The sequence below is a fragment of the Coenobita brevimanus genome, chromosome 87, assembly GCF_032717465.1.
Source record: "Coenobita brevimanus isolate Jiangsu-jjx chromosome 87, ASM3271746v2, whole genome shotgun sequence".
In the NCBI taxonomy this organism is placed as follows: domain Eukaryota; kingdom Metazoa; phylum Arthropoda; class Malacostraca; order Decapoda; family Coenobitidae; genus Coenobita; species Coenobita brevimanus.
Genome location: NC_137040.1, coordinates 12,496,516 through 12,513,108, shown reverse-complemented (window position 1 = coordinate 12,513,108; position 16,593 = coordinate 12,496,516). Strand labels below are relative to the sequence as shown.

Here is a 16,593-nt window from a genome sequence, read left to right as displayed (position 1 = left end):
TGTCAAGCCAGAGTAAGGCTTGCTGCAGTTTTTGTAAGCATGAAAAATTATATTCTGATTACCATATACAATACATTGGCACTTAAGGTGTGGGGATGTACATTTTCTAGTCCTTCCAGTTATTCAGTAGTAATCAGTGTAGGAATTTGTAGGAAAAATATTATTTTTACATTATTTCTATGCTACTTCAGTTTATCTTAAATTCTTAACACTCCTATCCTACAACGTTTGTTTTAACTTTGTATATTTTAATTCACTTTGCAAACATCTCCAGTAAATTTGATCAGTTTTAGCGTTAAGAATTTTTCTTGCTTCCTAGTCAATACCCTTTTCACCTAAAAAAAAAAAATAACAATACTGCGACGCTGCATCCTTTCCATAGTACTTCTTCATGACTATCACCAAATTCTAATGTTCGTCTATTGTTAACACTCAGCATTTAAGATAGAGAGCAAGCAGTTTTAGGCCAGCTTAGAGTAAACAGGATATAGTTATCATATTTAATAATAGGCTACAGTACAATACAGACACAGTATTTTAGAAGCTTCCCATGCCATAAATGCCCATATACTAATTACCGGTACTGCAGTTGTACTCACATTAAGGACTGTATACCGTACTGTGTTTACAGATATGTATATATGAAACATTACAGCAAATTATCAATGTGTCGATACATTAATGGTGTACTGTGTCTTTAAATAATGCCTTTAGTCAGATATACTCTCGCTCTAAAATCACGTATCAACTGGAACATATTCCTCACCATCGCTGGCACATCACTCCCTCGTTATCCATAACACATCCTTTCATATCCTACCACATCCCTCTGTCTTGTTGGGGTGGTTTGTTTACTTTATGTTTCAGACCCTTACAACGTTCCGTGCATTCACATGTTCTGTGTTTCATAAGCTCGAATTCTGTCTCGTTTCGGACATTATGACTTGTAATACAGAGAATAAACCGCCAGTTAGTCTGGTGCTAAGCCCACAGAAGCAACATCTCATACTCCCCTTACGTCACTAAACCCTCCTAATCCCTAACACATCTTTAAACTTAACATCGCGCTATCCTTACCACATCTCTGCTCATCTTTAACACATCTCTGATCATCCGTAACATATCCTTCCGCATCCTCACCAACATGCTCATCTTCAACACCCCTTCATATTCAACACATCCTTCCCCATATCTAACACAATCTCCCATACCTATCGCACCATCTCATCCCTAACACATTCTCCCATCTCTAACACCCATCTCATACACACCCCAACCCATTCCTAACACATCCCTCCCCATCCCTAACACATCCATGCCCATCCCTAACACATCACTCCCCATCGCTAACACATCCCTTCCCATCCCTAACACCCCTCCCCATCCCTAACATATCCCAACCCATTCCTAACACATCCTTCCCTATCCTTAATACGTCCTTCTCCATCCCTAACAATCCCTTCCCATCCCTAACACATACCTCCCCAGTCTTCTGAATCCTTCCCTATCCCAAACACACACACACCCCTACCCATCCCTATCGTACCTCTACTCATCCCTAACATGTCCTTACTCATCTGTAACACATCCCTCCCCGTCCTTATCATCCCTCTTCTCATTCCTAACACACCTACCCATCCCTACCACACCTTTCCTCGTCCCGCACACACTCATACTCATCCTTACCACCCCACCCCATCCCTAACACTCCTTCTCGTCCCTAACACATCCCTTCCTATCTCCTAACACATTCCCTTCATCCCTGACATAATCCTAACACACCTCTTCCAATCCCTAGCAAACCCCTACCCATCGTTCACACACACCTTCCCATTCCTAACACATCCCTCGTACACACATTCCCATCCCTAAATAAATTGGTAAGGAGGCGGCGCAACAGAGGCTCATAAGGTGATGTGACTATGCTTCTTGGTGTCTAATTTGTGCCCATTAACTTCACCACATGATTAGATATTATACTGTCGTGCCGAATAATAATGAAACTATAGACAGACAAGCACAAAATATATACGGCATGTTTCACCCCAGGCACTTCCCTCCCTTACTCTACATCACCCCTCACCCCCATCCGTAGGTGGGGAAAAAGATCAGGGTGATGATAATGATGATGATGATGATACTGAAATTGTTCTGCAGCTTCATCGAGATAACATCAGAGGTGACTGGAACGGCGCCCATACCAATCCTGGGTGTAGGTGTACGGCAGAATGGGCAGCTGGTGGGTGGCCAGATCAACGTCCGACCAGGCACACCCCTCACAATGGAGGTCAGTGATTCAGAGTCTTGTCATAATATCAGTATAGCACTACCAACCCTTCTTCTGATTGCTAGACTATTTTTATTGATTTTCTGTATTGTTATTGGGTTTTTAAATCCTCTTCTAAGAATTATAACTGAAATGATTTTCTTTTTTTTACTGTTATTCATCGGAAATGACCTTTAACCTTCCCCTGCCAAGATCAACTAATCGGTCAGTCTTACACTGTTAGGAATTTCCACATGGATTTTAAAATCCATGAACTGTGATTGAGATATATTTTTGATATGCACTTTTTTCATATATAGTATATCACTTTAGTCATTAAAATATATCGTTGTACGACACTTAGGACAAATCAATTTTTCTAAGTATAATATGATGTAGATGAAGGTGTTGCAACTTCAGTGGCTTTTAGAACAGCACTGTAGTACCAGTGATGACATTACTTTGGGTCTTTCATTAGGTGTTCCTAGATGATACATCAGCCAGCATCTATGGCATACTGATGAGCTACATGGAAGTGACTGACACGGAAAACAAGAGAGAAACCATCATCTTCAATGGGTAAGTCTGCCTCAACTCACACTCTTAATGTTGCAGTACAGCACTACCACGTAGACCCACAGGAAGACCTTCATTATAAAAACATTCCTAGATCTTTAATGCAGTCAAACATGAAAGTAGTTTCTTGCCTGCTTCCTAGGAGTGTTGATAAGTAAACTTGGTTATTTCACTAATGTAGGGAGTTTTCTCATTCAACGTGTATTTTCATTCAAGAACTCAAATTTCCATTCTTAAAGTTATATAACGCAAATTGCTGACATGTTTACAATGTTTCACACATTGTTAGGTTTTATGTGGCCATATCTCATCACTTCCTGTATTAACTGCAGCACTTCCCACCAGGTGTTCTGTTGATCCTGTGCTGTTTGACAACTTCGTAACAACCAGTGGTGACTACGTATCTGCGAAATTCCGTGCTTTCAAGTTCCCTGAAACAAACTATGTTCTTTTCCGTGGCACAGTTGATGTCTGCCTCGATAAATGTCAGGGGGTAAGTGACAATACCTTACAGTCTTGAATTACAAGACATATTTAATTAGCCGTGTGGAGAGAATGGAAAGTGAGAGTTTGTCTAGGAGAGTGTATGTGAGTGAGGTGGGGAAAAGGGAAGAGGAGGGATAGCAAGGGTGAGATAGAGGGATGGGATGGTGAGGTATATGAGTGAGGGTGGTGTGCGTTGGAGGAAGGGCAGGCTGATGGCAGAAGACAGGGTGACAGAGGCGATTCGCTTGTGGCAGCCCCTTCCGGGATTAAGGCATCTGGATATAGACAAATAAATGATTCTTACTACCTCGACATACGTCTTTGAAAGTGCCCTACTAGTGGATGGGTTAATGAAGGCTATATCCAGTTCCCAGAGTTTAAAGTCGCACCTAAGCTGAGTAAAATACCTGGGAGATAGCAAGAACATAATGCAAAAGTTAAGTCTTTAGCAGTGGCCGAAGTAATAGACTCATTTGTGAAGCGGCGAATAAATGTTGATGTATCAAAGTCAGATGAAAGATACAAAAGTTACCGTACTGGAGATATGAATGGAAAAGGGAGGAATGTTACTAAAGTACAGAGTATTGTCAGAAGGTGGAGTTCGGAAGGAAGGAATAGGACTGGAGAGCTTCTAATGGAGACTTTTGCACAAAAAGAAAGGTAATTAACAAGAAGCAAGTATAGATTATGTTGAAGCTATAAATGCAAGATTATTTGTTGTTCTTGTACTTTTTGACTTTCCCCATGTTCATCCTGACATGAACTTGACGGAATGCATGTTGAAGCAGCCGTTTTCCTGTGGTCCACCATCCTAGCTTTGGGGGAATAGGGAGGGAGCGGAGGGACGTTTGCTATACCGGTGCCAAGTGAAGGCATCCTCCTCCAACACATGCAAAATCAGAGAGATATTAATAAGCTCAGATCGGATTATAGCTGGAAAAAAAGTAAGAAAAAGGAAAGGAGGGGGCAGTTTTGAAAGAAAGCATATAATGGGAGAATATGTAGAACAATGAAACTGCTGAAGGTTATGGGTTAAGACTGAGACAAAAGGGAGTCTGACTGTGGATATAAATGATAAGGAAGATAGTGAAAAGTGGAAAGATGTAAAGAAGGATGTAAGAGAAGCGGCTGAAACTGTTTGGTGGGGAAACAGTGAAAAGTAAGAAGAAAGACTTTTAGGGTCTAAGAATGAAAGAGGTGTAACCGTCAAAGAGGAAAAGACTAGTGCGAAAAGATGCTACAGAAATTGTATTTAAAGAAGTAAGTGGTAGAGGGAAATAAGTATATGACGGCATGGAACAGGCAGTAAAATGATTCATAGGAAAAAGAGGCCACGAAGACAGTGGGTGATGAGTATGGAAAAAATAGGTGATCAGAACAGGAATGATGAAAAGAAAATTTGGAAGAGGGAAGTAGATGATTAAATGTGAAGGGAGAGGTGGGGGTACAGTTTGGAATCGGGACGCTAGCTACTTAACGGATGAGGGCGTCGTTGAGATATCGATATATATTTTAGCTGTCTGGTGGCAGTGGTGGTAGCAGATAAGAGAAGTGCTAGCTACGTGTTTGGCCATGAACGAAGTTGGTGTCAGACGATCTTATTTTCTGTATGAAACCTTTGCAGCCTAATAGGCTAAGTTTCGCTCCATTATACCATTATCATAGTTCCAGGACTGGGTATTAAAAGCTATCAGCGCAGTCAAATACTTCACCTGTCATCCACCATCTGCAGGTCATCTTGCATTAGTGGGTATTGCCATACTTTTTATTTCAGGGTCATGTTTTCTCTTTCTTTTTCTGTTTTTTCCATTTTTTTTTTTTTTTTTTTTGCATACCCTGTCAGACTCACAACGTTTTCCAGATCCTTCTAGTTTGCAGCCAGCAAAACTTCATCTCCAGCATACAGGCAAATCAGCAGTATCCATATGTAACCCTTCTAACTGTGCTCACATGTCCAGTGTTCTACTTTAAATTATTGACATCCATCCATAGTGTAATTATGGCAACATCCGTTAGATAATTGTCTCTATTTTTTATATTCACCAAGAATGAGGCAAACATTGATGAAAAGCTAATTCAAAATTCCATTTTTCACCCAGCGTTCCCTCATTTGGAAACATCATTGAAGAAGAGGCTTCAAGACACATTCGACACCATACAGTCATTAGGGATGGTGACAAGCAGCCAGTCATCTCAGACTTAAGAGCTGAGGAGACGGTGGATTGCTTTGTGTCCGTAGTTATAATGGCTCACGAATCATGGTGACCTTCCTCCAGAAATGTCTCGTCTGTTCATTGAACAAGCACTTTCGTGATCACTTGACAAAGCGACTTCGCTCATAAAGAACCGTTTGCCGCGCATATCTGAACACGTCTTGCTTATGGCTGCCCTTCGAACTTTGCTTCTATCCTATCTTTCTGTCAGTGTGCTCTGTGGTACCTTGTGCCGTCTTCAGGCTCTCCAGGCTTTTGTGTACGTTTTTTTTTTTAAATGCTGTTTCGCCCTTTTTTTGTTCTTTCCTTTAATGCTAGAACTTATGTTTTACAAAGCTTGGTAGCTCTGTGGTACTCTTCGCATTTTACCTCCTAGCTCATTTTTTAAGGTCCATCTGCAGAGCAGCTACTATTTTTTCCATATTGTAGGTGGCAACCATTTCTTTCTCACTCTGTGCAAGCCAAATTTCTCTATCATCTTGGAACCAGCGATTTTCTTGGTCGCCATCACTTTTGTCTTTATATCTAGCACCAGTTTCCACTGCTTTACAATCTTAATTATCTTTTTTCTTTCAATCTCTTAGGCCACTATAATGATCACCCAGCACAAGTTTTGAGCCTTGGGATGTCCTGCTCCATAGACGAAAAGTAAATATATAGATATCATTCGCAAAATCTTTCTAACTTTCTGCCCTCTCCCACCCTTAACCTCCACCTCAAAGAATGTACGACATGTGGAGTAGGGGTTGGAAGAGGCAGTGCCGCAGGGAACATATGTATTTAGGGGATTTCTCACCACTCTTGAAAGTGGATAGTTCCACTTTTGTGCAGGGAACTTGTCTCGCTCTCCCTCCTAAGTTTCCATATAAGCATCTCGACCCAGTCACCCTGCAGCCAGGAGAGAGGCAACATAACGTGTGCTTGCTGTATCTGCTACATTGCTAAACGCTTTATCGGCATACTGGGGGGACAGTGAAGTACGAAATATGAGAAATGAGGATGAATGTTAAGAGATGATAATTTTGTAGGTATTTCATGTAATGCTCATGGTAAATTGTGGACATAAAAACACGTGTCATTATAAGGGAAATGATAGTGGGTAATATATAAAACTGTAGTGATATTCACATTTATCACTTGAACTGGTATCGCTTGAAAACATTCTCTTAAGTTGTGTGTGGTGTTTGAACGATTTACACGCAATTATTACTCACTCATAGTGGTTATGTAACAAAATTAGTACATGTTACTTGAAACATCATTTTCAGTTAACTTTGCAGTGGGAGTTAAACATGCCGTAAAGGCCAGGAAAACGTCCACACAGGACAAGAAAATGCTTTTTTTTTTTTTTTTTCAGTAACGCTTATGGTGGTTTTTGAGAAATAAAAAAAAAATCCCGAACAACAGGATGTCGAGCTCCCTAATTCCCAAACAAGAGGGGTTGAATATTCAGGATGTGATTTTCAAGTTTTGTGTGGCGCGGAAACGTATTTTGCCTTTTTTGCTATTTTTCATTATTTCCCATTTAGGATGGCACGACCTGACACTTAATACGGAGAAAGAGTAGCTAACAAAACAAGTAATGTCATCAGCACGATTCAGAACACACTTGGTGCAGATACAGCAGTTTTCTTCTTTTACTTCCAGTGCATTTAGAATATTCATGCCCTCCAGACTGAAGATTTCTATACTGATACCATTCCATAAAACGCTCTTATGCTTGTAGTTATGCCCATCATTTATTAGGCTGACTTCAGCAACATACCGTTTTCCATTCCCTTTCAGTGATATCTGAGAAAGTGCTCCCTATCCAAATGCTCTGACCATCTAAGATTAATTGTGTTAACCTCAAAATGTTTGTTCTCCGAAGCCATAGTGGAGTCGCCAACAAAGGCTTCTTTTTCTGGGAGCAAACACGGAACACACCGAAGTTAATTTTTGTGAAGTGAATCTTAGGTCACCTACTTGCGTGTTGAGAATGAGCCCTTCCTTTTACACACCACGGTCAATGATTGCCCTAAGGGAAGGTGACTGGATGACAGTCAAGTGATTGAAGGTCAGCTCTGGCCGTCCTTATCCTTATGCCAACTCCTATCAGCTTTTGGATCCTCCAAAACAAAGTCTTTGACTGCACATAACCAAGAGGTCTTCCAGCCTCCTGTTTATACACCCCTCCAACCTACTACTTCTGTGGTTTGATCATGGTGCAGGTCCTGCACCTGGGCACGAGTCTGACCAGAGGCCACTGACTGATCAACAACTCTTGGCATTATCTCCTGACCTATCCTTCATCTTTCCTCCCCATTACCACAACCATATAGACCACTGACCCATCCCATTTTCTGAGTCAAAGCATTGATGTTTACAACGTTTGTGTAACGTGCTCTCTAAAAAACACCAGCGCTCTGCCAGATATACATCATGGACCCAGCCCCACTTTTTGTCTTTTTAAGCAACAGAACAGAGGAAGGAAAAACAAATGAAAAAAAAAAAAATCCATTCACCAGACTACCGATGTCCTCCATTCATAAAAATTTGTAACAGCAGGACTTGAACAGCCGTAGGTTGAAGTTTAAGGGGAAACAACTCTAGGGAAGCGAATTCCAAAGAGATTCAGTTCGGGGAATAAAAGATTTCTGATAGGCAGAAGTTCCACAATATGGCAGTTTGACATTCCAGTCATGAGTGCTACCAGATGCCCGTGTAGCACGAGGGAAGGCATGAAGAGGTGGCACAATGGGTGCAACTTTGTCTGAGCATTTGCCATAAAAGTATCTGTAAAATAATTCAAGGGAGGGAACATTTCTTCTTACCTGTAGGGGAGGTAGTTTATTTGTAATAGCAGGATTATTAATAATTCTAACAGCTTTGTTCTGATTTTTGACTAGTTGTTTTAGTGCAACCTCTCCACATCCATTCCGCAAGGGTGAGCAATATTCAAGCTGAGAGCGCCCATGACTATTATAAACTGTAGCCAACTGCTTGTCAGTGAAGAAGCTACGGACTCTGTACAATAGTCCAAGTTTCTTTGAGGCGGTTTTAGCAAGTGATCTGACATGAGAGATCCAGCTGAGGTCAATGTTCAGTAAAACAACGAGAATTTCAATAGTTTTGGAGACAGGACTATTAGTAGCATTGAAGGTAATTTAGGAATTTGGCAATATCTGTCTATTAGTAAACTGTATATATTTGGTTTTACTAGCATTAAATGAGACAAGACTATTTGGTCCCCATTCAGTGATACTAGATAAGTCTTGATTTATTGGTGACCACCCTACTAAAGGAGCTTGTCCCTACGTAGGGCATGTCATCGACATGATAAGGCCCAGGAGGCTTTGTCCTCATTATGACAATTATGCAGGGATTTGGTGTTCTGACCTGCAACCACACAGGTCTTATTCATGACTGCAGAATGGAGGCAGCCCTTGGTTCACTAAAGTTTGGCACCGACTGGATCAGTGGAGTCCCAGCCTTTGAAGCATGCATCTACGATCGAAGTTTCTGCCTGCTTTAAGTTATCAGGTTTTGGACATTAAGTTCTTGCCGTCTCCATAAGCTCAGTTTGGCAAGGAAAGATGAGGCGCATTAATTAATGGAAATAAATGGAGGCAACCTTTCATAAAAATGACACTTTATATAATCTAGGCACGGCACCGACGTTAGAGATGGATCTTAGATTCTATAGCACATATCACAGCAAGCTAAGTAACGGCCCTCGGGCTATCCTGTTGTATGCTATCACTAATGCACAGCACAGGGAGGGCCTCACATTTGTCTTTACACTCACTGTACATAGCCTAACAAATGCACCTCAATGTGGGTCCTCAACTGCTTCATGCCTGATATACTTTGTGATATACTTAAATAATTATTTGCTTCACTTAGCACTCCAGTGGCACTCTTAAGTCAAGAACCACACATCTTGCGCATGGCATTCCCATACTTATCTCATTTGACCATATGGAAAGGTGTTGGCAAGGGCTGGTCACACAAGGGTTCGAGATGGATGGGCACCACATCCCTGACTTCCTACGGGGCAAAGTTCTGTGCACACTCATCAGGTCTCATGGCTTTTGCTCCCAGTGAGAGCTTCGCAGAACTGCTGCTGAGCTGATCCTCAGTGCCAGTGTTGTTGTCCGTCCTGCATTGGTCAGCTCGTAAGACACCAGACAGCTATAGTCTCTCTACGGGTGTATGATGCTTGGGGGTCATAGTCTCTCTCCGGGTGTATGATGCTTGGGGGTCACAGTCTCTCTCCGGCTATGATGCTTGGGGGTCCCCTTGTCCTCGCCCTCACTTTCCCTCCTTCAGTTTTGGGGACATTTCCTCAACGGCGTCTCCAAATGAAGGAGTAGAGGGTGGAAAAAGATTTCTTTTACTAAGGCAAAAAATCCATTTTTCTATTCATAAGTGCATTTGGAGGCACCTGGTTTAGTATATCATACCCAAGGGATCAATTTTTATGCTCCTCTTTCTGCACGCATTGCACCTAGTAGGGCCGCGCAAACAAGTAGTGGCGGAAAGATCAATATCCACAAACGAGACTGGCGCATGAACAGTTACACTCGAGCCGAGTTAGTTTGAGAAATGTTCAAGTAAATGTTTGCTCGGTGGTAAAGAGACATAACTTTGGAGGAAGGTGATCATGCCGTGTGAGACGTTATAACTGGAAACAGGAAATAATACACCATCTCCTTAGATCTCTAAGTCTGAGATTATTTCCATTGTGGTTATCTGAAATTCCCGTTTGTTGCTGAAGTATGGCTCGAAGCTTCTTCCTGATGGGCGCCTTCAAATTTATTCTGTACAGTGAAATGTTGGTTTTTGACCTTGCAAAAACCACTTGTTTATACTTTTCTTCATAAGTGTACTTAAGAATTCAGTGGCATTAATGTTAACTGGAGTTGTTTGTTTCATCCATAAATCTGCATCCTGATCTCGTCAGTTATACTGATCTGGTTCAATTTTCAGATTGCCTGCAGCAATGGGCAGCTTGGGTTTGGGAGAAGGAGACGTGGTGTTGATAGCCAGCCTGCTGATCCAAACAAAATCTTTGAGGTGACAATGATGACATTCCTGAAAGTCGATGAAAAGGAAAACAGCACCAAGAAAGAAGAAAATACAGCAGGCATGATGGCACAGGCAGATGATGAAGTGGACAAAGCAGTAGGTGGCTTGGAGAAGGCAGCAGGAGGAATTGAGCGTGCAGCGGAAGACATGGTTCAGCGAATGGTAGGGGATGTGGAAAGAGTACTGGATGAAGCCAAAGCGGCCCTGCCCTGGGGTCGATCAGCAGGAGAGGATCAAGCAGATCACCCTTCATTCCACTCAAGAGAAGGCAATGAGCCAGTTTTCATCTACTACAATGCAGGAGCAAGTCATACACAGTCTATTCTTTACATCATGGCAGCCGTTTTTGTTGCATTCCTCTTCCACTAGGCTGCATATGAACTCCATCTTCAAAACCTGTGTATTATAGGAGAAAAAAGTATAAATTTGAAATGTTATGTGGCAGTGTACAGGCATATGGACTTGACGCATTCCACAGTTAATCTAAAATTATGGAATGAGATGTGCACAGGTTCCAGCACTAACCTTCAAAAATCTGAACACACTGTAAGTGACTATCAGTTTAATTTCCTCATGAAAGGCTACTTTTATGATGGAATTTTAACTAAGCTTTAAATTTATACACTAATGAACGACTTGGCATTTTTACATTTTAGTAAACATACTAAGGTTAACTTACTCATTTTTACTCTCATTTATTTAACTGTTGTCTCCCATGTTGTCCTATTACAATAATGGCATACTGAATCAAAGCCAGACTTTAAAGTCTCTACATGCATTTCTCACACTTACACTATTCTCATGACTTCTTTAATGTCATACTCTCTTGTTAAGAATGAGTGCCACAATAGCATATTACTTAGTAACTTTCTAAGTGTCATAGTTGTGTATGTTCAGCATGTTTTTATTCTGCAGCTCTGTATCCAATAGAGTATGTGCATTTTCATTTCAGAAATCTTAAGTAATTTGAAAGCATTTATGTTTGTTGTTGTTAACCTACAGAACTATATATCTGTTTAAATTAAGAACACCAAGAACGCAAGGGTATTGCAGTATTTTATACCTTTCTCAAATGTCCTGAATACCTGCTATTTATGTTCATCCTTAAATTGGTGTATCTCTGCTTTGTTAAATTACAGTACTGCCTTGCTATATGACATGCCTTGTGTAATCCTTACCTGGTGTCTGCTGCTACTGTGGTGTTGGGTGATCACAGAACCTCACATTTCACGTGTGGTGTCTGTCTACTGCCTCTGCTCATAATATGTGCCGTGCCATTCTCACCTGCACCTCTGCCAGTTGGGATATTCCTTGGCAACCAACTTATATTAACCCTTTCAGTCCGATTACATTATTCTTATTTTATTCTCGTTGTTTCCTGACGATTTTGTTCAGATTACAATATACATTTCTAGCTGGAGAGGTTTTTAACATAGACACCATTAATCCTTGCAATAAGGGATCGTTTTTTTTCGTTACCTGAATAAAATTGTCGTACTGTAGCAAGAATAAATACGAAAAATTCATCCTCGGACTGTAGGGGCTAAGCAACAGGAAGACATAATATCGTACAGTACCGGAGTAAAGCGTCTAATGGGCCTGGTCTTGTGGACTTAAAAGGTGCACTAACACTTCCTCCTTAGCGATTGATTCTGTATGTAACTCATTAGTATTATCTTGTATGTCATGTGTATAAATAAAAATATTGATACTGCATAAACATATGAGAATACACCAAACCACATGCAAAATGAGGAGGTAAGGGAGAGGCATTAGGGAGCCTCTTAAGGTCCGAACACACATGCCCCCGAACATGTGATCGCCACGCGGAAACGAGGCTCAGGGGTCCAAGCCAACGTTCAGGCTCGAATACTACAGCTGTTCTAACCCGGTGCTTCGTTTCATCTTGTCGATCACATGTTTCGAGCAAGTATGGCCGCACCATTATGCTCACAAGACTCGGCAGGCAAGTGTTATGCCGTCTGTGAAATGCTGTACCTTCGTGTCGGGTGCAGGTGGTGTGGATGAGACTTGACAGTGCCACTGTTAGTTGTGATGGAGAAGTACTTCACTAACTGACTTTGACACTCAAGTCTGCTATTGCCGGCCTTGTGGCCCCTGTCTAACAGCAACTAACAAGTGCTTGTACAGCTGTACAGTAGAATTAATACCATATAACATTATAATGTAAAATAAACTGTGATAGTTTCATAGTCTTTTATTTCTTATGCGGTCAATGCTGCACACCTTCATTACAAATTCTTTGGGATACTGTATGTATTTACTGACCCCCAGGATTTATGCCTGGAAGTTATATATCCCATACTGTGCCCAGATTAGGTTACATCACGTAATTACTCAGACTGAAAAGAAAATCACACTGATGCTGACTAGCAAAACTTAATTGAGACCCTAAAAGTACCTTTGGTACCAATATTCCCACTCTTACTGGTATTCTTGTAAATGAGGTTCTACCGTATGTGCAACTCGGACATCTACTATCTGCAACAACCATTTTTTCAAAGTAACTTACCCACTTGTCAGGCTTTTGCGTCATTTGTTTTGGCTTTTTCGTATTTAGCAGCAAGGAGAATAGTGGCTTTCACCCTCCAGGCTGCTCAGCTTCACAAAAGGATTTCTTTGCCATCCGTAATGCGAGTGTTTAGGAGTTTTACAAGTGTTATACTGGAACAGTTGTTCCTTATTCTTTCTTCATATTCTTCTTCCTAGTACCATTTTTTTCTCTCCTTTGTTTCCATTTTTCTTTCCTTCTTCTGTTTAGCTTGCTTACTGGCGCTGACGAAGACACCACACGCGGTGGCGCTGTGCATCCTGGGCGGAGCGGCTGCGGCGTCCACCCGGGAGCCAAAAGTTTTCATATTTGCCTGTACCTTGCCGTGAAACTGACCCTCCTCTGACCCTGGTGAGGCACCGTCTGTCACAAGATCGCGTCGGTTTCCTACGTACATGTGTTGTACTATATGCTGTAGGACGACCTCACAAAAACAACTGCTTGTTTGCTGTTGGCAGGTCTGCTTGACCATAGCGGGGTTAAGTAACAACAGCGATAACAACCTTACTGAGCTGTGGTAGATTAGGCATTCCTGATTTGGCCTTCCCTTGTTTATTTGTGACGTCTTTACGTTCTTTGGTACCACACGCCATTCTCACTTCCCAGCACTGTTTAGCGCCTTCACTTTCTTAGCCTTCAATCGGTTGTTGTTTCCTGGGATGGGGTGGGGAAAGCATACCTTTGTGTGTGTGTGTGTGTGTGTGTGTGTGTGTGTGTGTGTGTGTGTGTGTGTGTGTGTGTGTGTGTGTGTGTGTGTGTGTGTGTGTGTGTGTGTGTGTGTGTGTGTGTGTGTGTGTGTGTGTGTGTGTGTGTGTGTGTGTGTGTGTGTGTGTGTGTGTGTGTGTGTGTGTGTGTGTGTGTGTGTGTGTGTGTGTGTGTGTGTGTGTGTGTGTGTGTGTGTGTGTGTGTGTGTGTGTGTGTGTGTGTGTGTGTGTGTGTGTGTGTGTGTGTGTGTGTGTGTGTGTGTGTGTGTGTGTGTGTGTGTGTGTGTGTGTGTGTGTGTGTGTGTGTGTGTGTGTGTGTGTGTGTGTGTGTGTGTGTGTGTGTGTGTGTGTGTGTGTGTGTGTGTGTGTGTGTGTGTGTGTGTGTGTGTGTGTGTGTGTGTGTGTGTGTGTGTGTGTGTGTGTGTGTGTGTGTGTGTGTGTGTGTGTGTGTGTGTGTGTGTGTGTGTGTGTGTGTGTGTGTGTGTGTGTGTGTGTGTGTGTGTGTGTGTGTGTGTGTGTGTGTGTGTGTGTGTGTGTGTGTGTGTGTGTGTGTGTGTGTGTGTGTGTGTGTGTGTGTGTGTGTGTGTGTGTGTGTGTGTGTGTGTGTGTGTGTGTGTGTGTGTGTGTGTGTGTGTGTGTGTGTGTGTGTGTGTGTGTGTGTGTGTGTGTGTGTGTGTGTGTGTGTGTGTGTGTGTGTGTGTGTGTGTGTGTGTGTGTGTGTGTGTGTGTGTGTGTGTGTGTGTGTGTGTGTGTGTGTGTGTGTGTGTGTGTGTGTGTGTGTGTGTGTGTGTGTGTGTGTGTGTGTGTGTGTGTGTGTGTGTGTGTGTGTGTGTGTGTGTGTGTGTGTGTGTGTGTGTGTGTGTGTGTGTGTGTGTGTGTGTGTGTGTGTGTGTGTGTGTGTGTGTGTGTGTGTGTGTGTGTGTGTGTGTGTGTGTGTGTGTGTGTGTGTGTGTGTGTGTGTGTGTGTGTGTGTGTGTGTGTGTGTGTGTGTGTGTGTGTGTGTGTGTGTGTGTGTGTGTGTGTGTGTGTGTGTGTGTGTGTGTGTGTGTGTGTGTGTGTGTGTGTGTGTGTGTGTGTGTGTGTGTGTGTGTGTGTGTGTGTGTGTGTGTGTGTGTGTGTGTGTGTGTGTGTGTGTGTGTGTGTGTGTGTGTGTGTGTGTGTGTGTGTGTGTGTGTGTGTGTGTGTGTGTGTGTGTGTGTGTGTGTGTGTGTGTGTGTGTGTGTGTGTGTGTGTGTGTGTGTGTGTGTGTGTGTGTGTGTGTGTGTGTGTGTGTGTGTGTGTGTGTGTGTGTGTGTGTGTGTGTGTGTGTGTGTGTGTGTGTGTGTGTGTGTGTGTGTGTGTGTGTGTGTGTGTGTGTGTGTGTGTGTGTGTGTGTGTGTGTGTGTGTGTGTGTGTGTGTGTGTGTGTGTGTGTGTGTGTGTGTGTGTGTGTGTGTGTGTGTGTGTGTGTGTGTTTGCCTGTATTTATCATATTTCTGTGTCTTAATTCCTTGCTATCAAATTCACTTTATTTTCATTTTTGTTGATTATGGACTGATGAAGGATGGACAGTTATCCAAGGGCACCTGAGCCCCTCCTCCAGTCTTCTGGGACACTGCTTGCTTACTGTTGTTTCGAAGGCCGCTGGTTTGGTTTGTGCCAGACACTCACATCATTGTGGCCTGGAACGCAGGGTTCTTCCTTCTGGACACGCCTTACCCTGTGTCTCTGTTTCGGTGTGTCTGATGTTTCACTGTTTCGGCATCACCTTAGAAATTTGGTCTTTTTGGCCAGGGTTTTCCAGATGGCGTCATAGCAGACACTAATATCTGACCAGGGAATCATTGTGGTGGCAGAACTCATGCATGATGATTCTCTGGTCAGACCCCACTCTAGGGCTCGGGATCCCTTTGACTGGAGCTCCTGAATCGGTAACCAAGTGGTCATGAACTCCTATCCTGGGGATTTGCTTGGACGCACCTTCCGATTTTGATGATTCCCCATTGCAAATGGGATACATTTTCTAGGATCCTTGACCAGTGCCACCCAGACGCCATCATCCATCAACGTCAGATGACAGAAGATGGCCTGTGGCAAACTACTGAATTCTGCATATACCATTTCTATGTTCATCACACATTATACTGTGACAGAGGCTGTTCCAACCCTGGGAGATGTTTGGACTGATTTGTCCTTTTGCTTCAACCGTGTGGAGACAAGGCGTTACAGAACTTCAGTCTCTCTTTGGACTTCAAAGTCCTGAAAAAGTGAGTAATATTTCCTCCTATCTTGATGACATTTGAGTCGTCTCTCTGATTGTTCAGCTTCCTGTTACCATTCTCACACATGGTGGAGTGTCAGTATCATGATTTTCTTTTCCTCTCTTTCAAGGAATCTGAGAATTCTCCACAAATATACAAAAAAAAAAAAAAAAGACACTTTGGGGTGGCCGAAGTTACTGTTGGGACTGAAGATGGGATTACTTTAACCTGTGGGCTTCCCTGCCTGTCCTGGCTCCTCAAGCTCAAAGTCATCCTCCTCAGCCAACCCACTCTCTAGTTCCACTGACTTCCCTTCCTGGTTCTTCTCCTCGACTTCCTTCAATTCCTCTGTTTCAGTATGGGGTTTAGTGGACCTTACCTTCTTTTCTTTCCCTGCTCAGAATTTCTTTCTCTCTCATTCATTTCTTGACTCAATATGAGCCACTCCTCAGACCTCTACTTTGCCT

The 16,593-nt window shown here is 42.5% G+C and overlaps 1 protein-coding gene across 1 annotated transcript in view; it reads left to right on the top strand.

Moving 5' to 3' along the window:
- Window positions 1-12,781, top strand: part of qsm (Zona pelucida superfamily protein qsm) — a 233,457-nt gene extending 220,676 nt beyond the window's left edge. The window contains exons 4-7 of the mRNA XM_080281111.1: window positions 2,158-2,287; window positions 2,745-2,845; window positions 3,188-3,335; window positions 10,513-12,781. Of these exons, the coding sequence (XP_080137237.1) occupies window positions 2,158-2,287; window positions 2,745-2,845; window positions 3,188-3,335; window positions 10,513-10,980 (847 nt within the window). The 3' untranslated portion in view covers window positions 10,981-12,781. The remainder of the gene's footprint in view (window positions 1-2,157; window positions 2,288-2,744; window positions 2,846-3,187; window positions 3,336-10,512) is intronic.
- The last annotated feature ends 3,812 nt before the right edge of the window (window positions 12,782-16,593 follow it).